Source organism: Mastomys coucha, unplaced genomic scaffold, assembly GCF_008632895.1.
Source record: "Mastomys coucha isolate ucsf_1 unplaced genomic scaffold, UCSF_Mcou_1 pScaffold22, whole genome shotgun sequence".
Classification (NCBI taxonomy): Eukaryota; Metazoa; Chordata; class Mammalia; order Rodentia; family Muridae; genus Mastomys; species Mastomys coucha.
The window spans coordinates 153,591,458-153,602,321 of record NW_022196905.1 but is presented as its reverse complement, the minus strand read 5'-3'; the positions used below and the strand labels follow the sequence as shown (position 1 = coordinate 153,602,321).

General features: G+C 41.9%; 1 protein-coding gene across 8 annotated transcripts in view; it reads right to left on the bottom strand.

Annotated features, from left to right (window-relative positions):
* Positions 1-10,864, bottom strand: part of Myo16 (myosin XVI) — a 509,596-nt gene that overhangs the window by 241,495 nt on the left and 257,237 nt on the right. For all 8 annotated transcript variants that reach the window (XM_031339016.1, XM_031339015.1, XM_031339017.1 and 5 more), the window contains 3 exons: positions 8,167-8,232; positions 6,503-6,630; positions 4,233-4,338 (listed from right to left, as the gene is read on the bottom strand). In XM_031339016.1, the coding sequence (XP_031194876.1) occupies positions 4,233-4,338; positions 6,503-6,630; positions 8,167-8,232 (300 nt within the window). The remainder of the gene's footprint in view (positions 1-4,232; positions 4,339-6,502; positions 6,631-8,166; positions 8,233-10,864) is intronic.

The window sequence follows — 10,864 nt, the reverse complement described above, 5'->3', positions numbered from 1 at the left end:
TTTCACATGGGTGCTGGAGTCTAACCTCAGGCGCATTCTACACTCTTACCAATTGATCCCCAGCCCCAAGCTCCTAGATGTTTTTATAAAGAAGAATTTGAACTGACAGAAACCTGAGTCTTTCCTAATCCCTGGGTATGCTTGCTGGTGCTTCAACATGCAGGCCCGCTGACCTTTCCTGGCCGCACTGGGGCCCATTGTAACCCACACTCTCTTGCAGAAACGGAACTAAATGACTAATTAAAGTCACATGTCAAGACCCCTCGCTGCCCTGTGCTTTGTCTCAGAGGTTGAGAGCCTGCAGTTCTAAGACTCTAGTGTAAAGCTCCTAGGTTGGACCTGGGATCTAACATATTCTCTAAACAAGTTTCTTCAAATATTGAGCATGAGTTAAAATCCACTTCTCATCCATTAACTGACTGCAACCCTAGTAAAGATCATGACTAAACAAGTCTCCATATATATGGAGGTCTGGCAGGTCCTTTCTCCTTCAGGACTCTACAGATCCATTAGATCCAGCTTCCGAGTCAGCCACCAGACGACACAAGGCCACTCTGCTGAGGCAACGGGTCCTCAGCCTACACCCTTTCATTTATGACATTATTTTTGAGATAATCACTATTCATTTAAAGCAAATGTATTGAGTCTATTTCTTAAGTCTTTTTGGCATTTGCTATATGTGAGCACTTATTAATTTGAGAAGCATTCTGCGTGATTGACTATTATAAAGTGACACTTTGATCCCAATCACAAATCAAAAATGCTAAACATACTAATGAAATGTGTTTAACCATCTGGTTTTGAGGCTTATGTTTCTGAAGAGACATTAAATCTTTACAAAACTCTATGATTTAGGTCTCAAAATTAATACAACCCAAAGCAAATTGGTAGCAGGTGAGACACAATTGCCAGTTCCTTTTGTTCAATATGATTTATGTTTTTTAAAAAATTACATTGAATAGGTAGCAATGCATATGTTAAAATTAACAATGTAATTCCCTCTCACTGCATGATCATACTGCAAAATAATTATTTTTAAAAGCCATAAAATAGGATGATTTAAAAAATGTTTTAGATTCGAGGCATTTCTGTATTGTATTCAACAGTAAAGTGATGTTTTATTATTCTATAAGGAAGAATAGCATGGATAATGAGTGATGTGTGCCCAGACAGAAGTGTGAGGCATGTGCTTTGCATAGCTGCTTCCCCAGCTCAGGTTAGCAAACGACACACTCTAAAGTGCCGAGCAAGTTCCTTCAATTCCAAACCCCATTCTGCTTTACTCTAACACGGGATGACTCTCAGGTGCTCATGGTGTCCTGTGGGTACAGACACAGCTTTATCCCTGCCACAGAGCAAACACATGTGTGACCAATCATGATTCTCTTTCCATTAGCGACTGACTATAGACACACACCTACTGTGATTACTATGTGCCTACGCACATCCTAACATGAGGTGCATGTGTAAAAACGTGTGTACATGTGATGGTTTTCAACCTTCACCATCAGAGTCTCCACTTTCAAGGAAGTAGAATTACCCACCATCAGATCATAAACTCCAAATGTCCTAGCTGGGATTTGAACCAAGGCAATCTGGCTGCACAGTCAATAGCTTCATACTAACTTCATCCAATTTGTCTTGGATTAGCAATAAAGACATGTGACTAATATAAAGCTAAAGCCATTTAAGAGCTGTAAACTCTTAAGATCTTTTCAATGCACACACTGCTGTGTTCTTCCAGATGGCAGGACCAAGCTTGAAACTGCCAGCTATTTTCTTCTTTATTAGCTAGTCAACCAATAGGTGGCGCTACATAACTGTATTAGAAGAAATGCTGAGAAAACCAGAAACTGGTATATTCCACTGTCTCCTTTGACTCTGAAACAAGATTATAAGAAGAGCATATAGCCATAAAAATTTAAATAAAAATACATAGAAAAATAGCTACTTGCACCCTCAATGTTTACTGATTCAATTTTTATTGAACTGATTATTCCCCATTTATACTGTGTAGTATACGTTTTAATGGTTAAAGTGACTATGTGCTGTGAAAGTAGCTAGTTATATTGTACTTCCTAGAAATAAAGGTCTGGGGGCTTGCTAATGAATAGCCACACACACATTAATCAAACTTAGCTTGTCATCCCTCTCTGCAAAGGACTTCTCAGTAGAAGCTTGTTTAAATCACTGGAACAGAATTGAGTGAGCCTGAAACTCATTTGGAATGGAGTGGACAAGGAGTCCCGGGCAATTTCTTTCAAAAAAACGTGGTCTCTCTGCTCCAGTAAACCCAATGACATGGAGAAGCCCCGCTTCTAATCATCAAGATTCAGCTATAGGGATTAGAGACAAAGTAGTGTTGGGAGCTTAGCTGCTCTCAGACTTAGGGTGAGAGAGCAACCCCTCTGAGCATTGGACTGTAGCTGCCATTGAGCCTGTGGAGCACAGCAAATACACTGGGAGGCCTCTCACAGGCTGGGATGCCATACAAGGCTGGGAGGCCTCTCACAGGCTGGGATGCCATACAAGGCTGGACCTCGCTCAGCACCCACCTCCTTAGCATCTTTCATACCCAGCTATGTCTTTGTCTTCACTCCTTCCTCATTGTTCCTGTGAGCACCAAGCTTAGAAACAGACTGAGAGGCCATGGACTTCTCAGACACACATCCCTTAGTCTTATGGGGTGGTGTATATGGCTTTGACAAGGCTGTCACTGTGCAGGTTACTGGAGGTTCCTTCATCAACCTCTCTGTGACAGTCACTGGAGATGCCCTCTGCCCCATCCCCTCTTGCTTTTCTCTCTCTAGCTTCCTTTCACTTGTATCATCTTTGCTAACTGAACAAGACCTCTCCACTGCTTCTCTCACACAACAGTCTGCTTTAGATGCCACTAGCCTTCCCCTAGTGGGAGGTTTGTTTGTCATGTCCCAGGCCCAGGTGCAGCTTTCTGCCTGTCTGCCAGTGACACGTCCCCCCACTCCCACTGAGGGTGTGACAGTGGGACACTGAAGGTTTATGATCAGCCTCAGGACAGCTCACCTGTCTTCACCTGAGAGCTTCCTCTCAATGTACTTGGCTCTCAGTCTTAACCTCACTGGTAAATAGCTATGTGCACCAAGGATGTTCTGTCTACTGATTGGATTCCACTAGCCGGGATTTTTATCTCATGCAGAATCTAGCAGCCTCCACCTCTCAAGTCCACTGAATTTTACAGATGTCCTGTAATGTTACACATATTTACAATCAGTTTACAAATTCATTTGACGCTTGCATAAATCCCTGTTGATTCCTCAGGATGCTTTGCTGAGCCTGCTCTGGGCTTCATGAACTTAGACAACATTCAAGTGGATGATATCTAACATAGGAAATCCCATAGTTAAGATGGAATTTAAATATGTTGTGAAGAATGAAGAAAACATATAAGGCATTTCACTTGAAATCTGCATGGAGCGGGGGATTTTTGATTCCCCAGTGCCAACAGACTTGGGAGAGTTACACCCAACTAACTCAATAGGAATCAGAAAGTAGTCACTTAAACTAAATTGCAAAGCCAATTTACATAAAGTGATCAGACTGCATTTGAGAAATTACAGAGCCTGTTCTCTTGCCAATGATCATTTTAATAGATGATTATCTTAGCTAGTGATTTAGAGGGGAGACTATTGTTCCCTGTCATTTCAATTAAGTCAATAGATTCTCCTATTTCCATTAGTTAACTGGCATTTATCTTATAACCATGTTGATTTATTCATGTTTTCATTTGGGAGTATCAGTCGCTGTTATGTTAGCGTATTTGAATAGAGGCTTGCCAGTCTTCCCAAGTTGACTCCAACTGCTACATTAGAGCTGTGGAGTGAACCGATGTGTTGCTGAAGAGAGTACAAGTTTAATAAATAGCTGTATATTAAAATCATCCATGCTTACTGCGGCCACTTGTTTTAAAAACATTGCAGGTTTATTGTTCGTTCTCAGGACTGCCCTAGTGTTGTTTTTCAGGCAGTCTCCATCCCCAGCAGAACTACCAGCCCATGGCATTCTGTGCAAACACACGGGACTTTTCTTTTTCTCTACAATCTTTAACCAAGGTGATGATGCATCCCTGTATTTGCAGGCGACCTTGCTCTCGGCCCAATCCTCTCATACCCACCATGGCGATGCATCCCTGTATTTGCAGGCAACCTTGCTCTCGGTCACTTACACCCATATCCACCAGCCCAGAAGCCACTTACATGCTTGAATCTGGAGTCAAACGTGGTACAGCTGGAGCTGGCCCTGCTGGTCAGGTGCTTCATGATCTGCTTGCTGGCCTGGGTCTTCCCTGACCCTCTTTCTCCACTGAGAGAAAATGGGGGAAAGCACAAATTCACTAGCTTAGAAGAGAGAGAAAAAGAGCCAGAGACAATTCTCAGACCCAGGGATAGAGGGAGGCATGATGCTGTCAGGGAACTGATGGGACAGCTCTATTCTCAGTTGGATAGGTTTGTCCTAAACACCAAGTTAGCAGGTGTCCTGTCTTGTCAGTGGGTGTTGGATGTCAGAACTCCAGAGGACCACCTGGCACCTGCCTTCCTTCAGCTGAAGGGCGAGTCATGTTCTAATTAATTAAGTAAAGTGCACTTGCTAGGAAAATGTTGAAATGTTAATAACTGAACTCTGAACTTGATGACCGATCTCTTCTTCTTAGCTCCATCACCCTGATTCAGAGGAACTACTGGGACAAAAACAAGTCACTAACTTTAAGATGTGACATTAAAATAAAGTTTGTAAAGCAAACTAAACCTAATGTCTTATCTGGTGCCAATTTATAGACTATTCTGGAGATATTCAATATTTCCACTTTTTACTGAAAACACATTTTCTCCGCACATACTAGATCCTGATTTCAGTTTCCCCTCCTTCTATTCCTTCCAGGTCCTCCCCACCTCCAGTGTCATCCAGATCCACTCCCTTTCTGTCTCCCATTAGAAAATGAAAAGGCTTCTAAATGGTAATAATAAAACAAAATTAAACATTTAAAAAAATCTAACACATTGGAATTGGACAAACCAACAGAAGGAAAAGACCCCAGGAGGAGGCCCAGGAGTCAGAGAGCTGCTCGTTTGCACTCAAGACGACCACTAAAAACAAAAAACTGGAAGCCATAATACACATGCAGAGGACCAGGGCAGACCAGTACAGGCCGGTGCATTCTGCCTCAGTGCTTGTGGATTCATATGAGCATTGATCATGTTCATTTATTTTCTTTGAGTTCTCCATCCCCTCTGGCTCTTCCATTCTCTCTCCCTCCCTTTCTTCAGGGTTTCCTGAGCCCTGAGGGTACATTCAGCCTCTGATGGCTCTACTGCAGGTTACCCTCTGGCTACACAACTTTTGTGGCATATGGGAAACAGTGAGTGAGTGCACATGACTTCAGCTGTGCCTTCTGGGGCTTGACGCAAGGGTAAAGGAGGCTGAAGCCTTCTCCCTTATCAGAGATTTCCACATGGAGACCTGCCATGGTGCACAGCTCTAAGAGAAGGGCCAGAGTGACTAAGTCACCCCTAGTTGTTTTCAAGTCAGACCCAGCCTTGGTTTGTCTTCTTATGAGGACCTGGGAGACCTGTTTAACTTAAAAAAGAAGTAAGGTTTCCCGCCTCCAAAAACATGAGGCATTGTTAGCCTTAAAACCTGCCTTAATGGGACATTAGTGGGGAGTTTAGGGGAGAAAGTTTCCATGGGCAAATGAATGTAGAATTTGGGGTGAACCAAATCTAGCCAGGAGGCAAAGCCTCCAGAGCCACCTCTCTGTCTCCCATCTTGATAATTTCCTGAAGCAATGTTGAGTCTATGAGGAAAGCGCTTCAGTATATATTTGAGCAAGGACACACTGTGAGAGAGATTCAAGAACACAACCAACAGTTCAGCCCACACTGGAAAGCTGAAGGCTTCCATAGCCCAAGTCTGATTTTAACCCTTCAGTATCCTCTATGTGTGATCCCATCCAGCCCCGCTTGCTGCCCTTCCCTCACATCTTAATTTGAAGAATTTTATTCACAAGTAAACTGTCTTTCTGTAGTTTGAATTCTTTTCCTTACATTTTCAAGAAAAACCACCTCTGGAGACATACAGAGTAAAATGGGAACAGAGGTGAATAGGAGAGGCAGGCTGAGGAAACTTGCCTTGTGAAGAAGTAAAACTGGAATTGGAGTGTGTGGGGACGTCATGTGGAGCAGCAGCTTAGGCCCCATAGTGGAGCAAGCTTTTCTTTCTCCATGTTTGTTTGTTTTTAGATTTGAAAGCAGAACCCCTGTGTTGCTGTTTTAAATCTTCAAGAGGAAGTTCATAGAAGGCTGTTGGTTGCACGAACTCTGTTACACTGAGGGACTTCTCAAAGAAATCTGCCTGTCCCTTCTAAACAAGACAAATGTGCTTATTGGGAATACAGACTGCAAACATGTTAAGTGGGGAAGGGGAACATGCCCAAGTCCTAGGATCTGCACAAGGTGGCAGGCTGGCTCACCTGAGGATGATGTTCTGTGGCCTTCGTTCCTGGAACAGTCTGTGGAAGGCTCGCTCTGCACAGGAGAAGAGGTGGGGGGGCAGCGAGGGGCTGCGCTGGCCTGTGGGGCTCAGGTACATCTGGGACACCTGTGGACAGCAGACCAGAGATGGAAGACCTATCTACTTCTGTCCCTCATATGAAGAGGAACTCTTGAAACTGAAACATGTTGTTGGTACAGTAAGCCTGGGCAGGGGTCGTCAGTGCTGGGGCCTCTAGCACCTGACAGAACCTGGACAATCACCCTTCCCTCAGCCCGATGCCAGGAGGCCTGGTGACAACATGGAGGTTTAGATTTTATCCTCAACTTTTGGCTCACAATCTGTAAGCTATTCCAATGGCTTAAAGAACAGCACCTCACAAGTTCCCAGTCTGGTAGATACCTATGAAATAAGCTTAAGCTGCGACATTTCACATTACATTACAAATTTCCCAATATTTTGCATCAACATCCTAAAATCATCCATGTGGTCATCATAAGAATTTACTTACAGATTTCTCAGAGATACAGAAATGTAATTAACTTTGGTGGCTTGGTCACCTTGCCACTGGTTCTCACTGCTAGTATTTGTAGTTCCCTGATTTCTGAGAAATTTTGTTTTCTTTTAACTAGTAGGAACCAAGTAAAAAACTAGGTAATATGATCCTTTCCAAGTCATGAAGAAATGCCAAGCACCTCACAGGCTAGCACAAAAGGCCAGAGCTCCTGTACTTACTGCATCACTATGATCCCATTCATGCTGGCTCCCAAATCTCTGTGATACTTTCAACGGTGGCACCAGTGTTTAGAAATGAGTTGATTATCAGTACACATTTACCAGGCATAAGGCATATTGTTGCAAATGAGCAGCTAGAAAATACACTGTAGAAATATGACTTAACAACAAATCCAGACATAGTACCAAGCTTTTCCTTAGCACCCATCAATATCCAACAATGATCTAAACACCAGTCAAAATTCACCCATGAGCTAAATACCAGTCAATTTCTATCTATGAACTTAATATCCATCAATATTCATCTGTGAACTAAATACCAGTCAATATCCATTCATGAACTAAATTCTAGACAATATCCACCCATGATCTAAACACCAGTCAATATTCACCCATGAACTAAATACAAGCCAATATCCATTCATGAACTAACTACCAGTCAATATCATCCATGAACTAAATATCAGTCAATTTCTATCTATGAACTAAACATCCATCAATAGTCATCTATGAACTAAACCACAATCAATATCAATTCATGATCTAAACACCAGTCAATATCCATTCATGAACTAAATACCAGTCAATACTCATCCATGAACTCTAAACCAAATGATAACAAATCAATCAGGGATGCATCGAAATATATTGTATTACTTAATTTTTTCTGTTTTGTAAGCACATTAGAGGAGCGTTACATATTTAAATGTAAAAGATACCTTTGGTAAAATAAAGTTTGATTCCTAAAGTTGCCTCAGAACACATTAACATGACCATCATGCTAATCCAAATGAGAATGATTCTGAGAAATTTTGCTTTAATTGTTCTTTTAGTTTGTATGTCACCGAATATAAATGTGTATGTTCCATGACTGTCACTTCAGTGTGATATTTGGAGTGTTATACTCACCACAGTGGAGTAAATTGGGAGTTCTTTGAATGGGTTAACAAGCAAAAAGATGTCTCCAATAAAGGTCTGTAAAACAGATGCAAATAATTCATGAACCACATAAATAGAATCATCAAAAATTGTGAAACTTAGAAACCATTATGCAAAACATGGTCAATCAATAAAAGTACATTGTATCAATCATAACATTGTATACTAATCATATTGTAATATTTTTAAGCTGATTCAAGCATTCTTAAGAAATATAAAATTCATGGTCAAATTACATGAAGCTATCAGGTTTAGTTCCATGAAACACAAGCAATAAAATTGGTTAGATTCTAAGAATTTACTACAAAGGGATTTTGTGGCAATCAGTCTGGGGAAGCAATATAGAAGTAAAATAAACAAATCCATAGCAAGGAGAAAATGGAATAGTTAAATTTATGTCATTATATAGGGGAAAAAAGATGTAAAGCATTTGTAAAGCTCAAAATAAAACATTTTAATTAACAACGTAGAAGCAACGAGATATAAAGGCTTGGGGGATAAATAGAATGAAGACAATAACTGTAGATTTAAGTCCACATATGTCTGTAATTACAACAAACATTAGTGCTCCAAATATTACAGCTAAGTGACAAAGACCATGAACTGGGTGAAAACATTAGATGTGTCCTACTTTAGAGAAAAAAAAAATGCCACAAAATATAAAGAGCAAAGGAATTTGAAAGTAAAAGGATAAAGCAAGGTATATATGTAACCAACAGCAGCTGAAAAGCTAAGTGTTTATCAACCCGTAGAGATGCAGCTTGGGTAGCAATGCCGGGGGCCAAAGGGAGCAAGCATTTCATAATGAGGAATTGACAAAGCAATCAGGAAGAGATGGCAATTCTATACTTCCATGATAAATCAATCTACCATTAAGTATCTAACCAAACAGCTTCAAGGAGGAAACCTGGGCTCACAGTGACAAGGGAAGATTCTTGCCTATTGGAATGAGCTGATGAAAAATTCAAGTAATTACCGATCGGACCAAAGATTCATTCAGAAAGCATTTGTGAGAAACAGTAGATGTTTGTCCTCTGAACTAAACACAGAATAATGGTTTAAACCCACAGGAAGTGAATGACATGGTGTGAAGGTGGGAGAAACCTGACCAAACGTCTTGTCTCATAGCACACAGGAACAGTTAAGAGAGCTTAGGAGCTCACACTAAAAAATAAAGAGTAACCGTTTACAGTGGCTGTGAGGCTAATCTTCTTAACGAAAGCAAGCATTTCACTATGCAGATCTACCATCAGTTAATTATTCAACACCACAGTGAATATCCTAAAAATACAATCCACAAGGGGGAAAAATTTTTATATTGGGGTGATTATTAATGGGATGTGAGATTCACCCTGAATATGCATGCTGGGATAAGCAAAAAATATAATTATAAAATCATGATTCAACATTGCAATAAAATCATCAAAGGGCTCACTACAAATCATGAGTGTTGAAGAGAGCACTCTGAGCAGGGTTTTCTCAGCTGTGGAAATGGAATCCCGTGGCTCGTTGTTCTACTCTCAACAGCCTGAACGTGCTCACTTCCAGAAGCACCTTTCAAGAAGTGAGCGGGCATCGTAAAGTGTACCTCAGGCAGCCTGTCACAGGAGAGCCTTTGGAGAAAGATGCTGGCACAGAGTGCTGCACATTGCTTGACCTCCTCCCACTGAAGTGCTCCTTAAGGGAGCACTGTCACTTGACCTGCTTCACCCAAGCAGAGGTTACAGAGGTAGCAGGTGGAGAGATGGGTCATGAGGGACCATGGGACTGTCAGGATTTCTTTGCTCTGGCTTGTCTGCCATTAGAATTCCCTGGGCAAGCCAAATGTGCCAGGGCTTTCTGCATTGACTTTGCAGGCCGTTTCCTTGTCCCGTGAGCTTCTATGTAGAAAATACTGGTGAGTGGCTTCTGTGCTACCCACCAAGGTCTGTGATGTGTGTTTTGTTCTCTCTGGTACTGTTTACAACCTTTACTCCAGACATGCAATGTTCTCATCTGTGCACTCTGGCAAGCTCATGCCTCACCACCTATAGGCCACCTCCTTCCCATTGTGGCAGACACGTGGAAACTTCTCAACCAACCTAATATCCAAATGAGTGTTTCACACTCAGGCAGAAGATGCATGGGGATTCCCCATCTAGTCTCCCTCCCATCCAGGGAGTGGCACCCACAGAGGACTTGAGCAGGGCCCCGCTGCTTTGGGCAGAGCACATCACAGAACCAATGAGATGCAGAAAAGGAGACAGGAATCCTGTCAAACGGCCAGGTCAGCTGCAGCATCTGAAATACTAATAGCCCATCTCAGACTCAGCTGTTTGTCACAGATAAATTTGTATTAGCCTCTGTCTCTTGTGAGAAAAAGGTATGTTTGATCTAAGAGGTATCCTTATACATGCTGTATTTAAGAACTTTACATGCTACTGTACATGCATGTACGCATGCATGGTGAGCATATGTGTTCATGTATGTGCTATGCGTTTGTGTGTAACATAGGGGAGACGGACACCAGAATCTAATCAAGAGGAATTACAGTACCCGAATGGGTGACGGGCCTGCGGCAGAAACCACACAAGACAGAACACGGAAAGCAATCTCGAAACTGGAAAAGCGTCATACATGGCCACCGTAGTTCAAGGTGATCAGCAGGGCAGCTGTGGCACAGATGGCC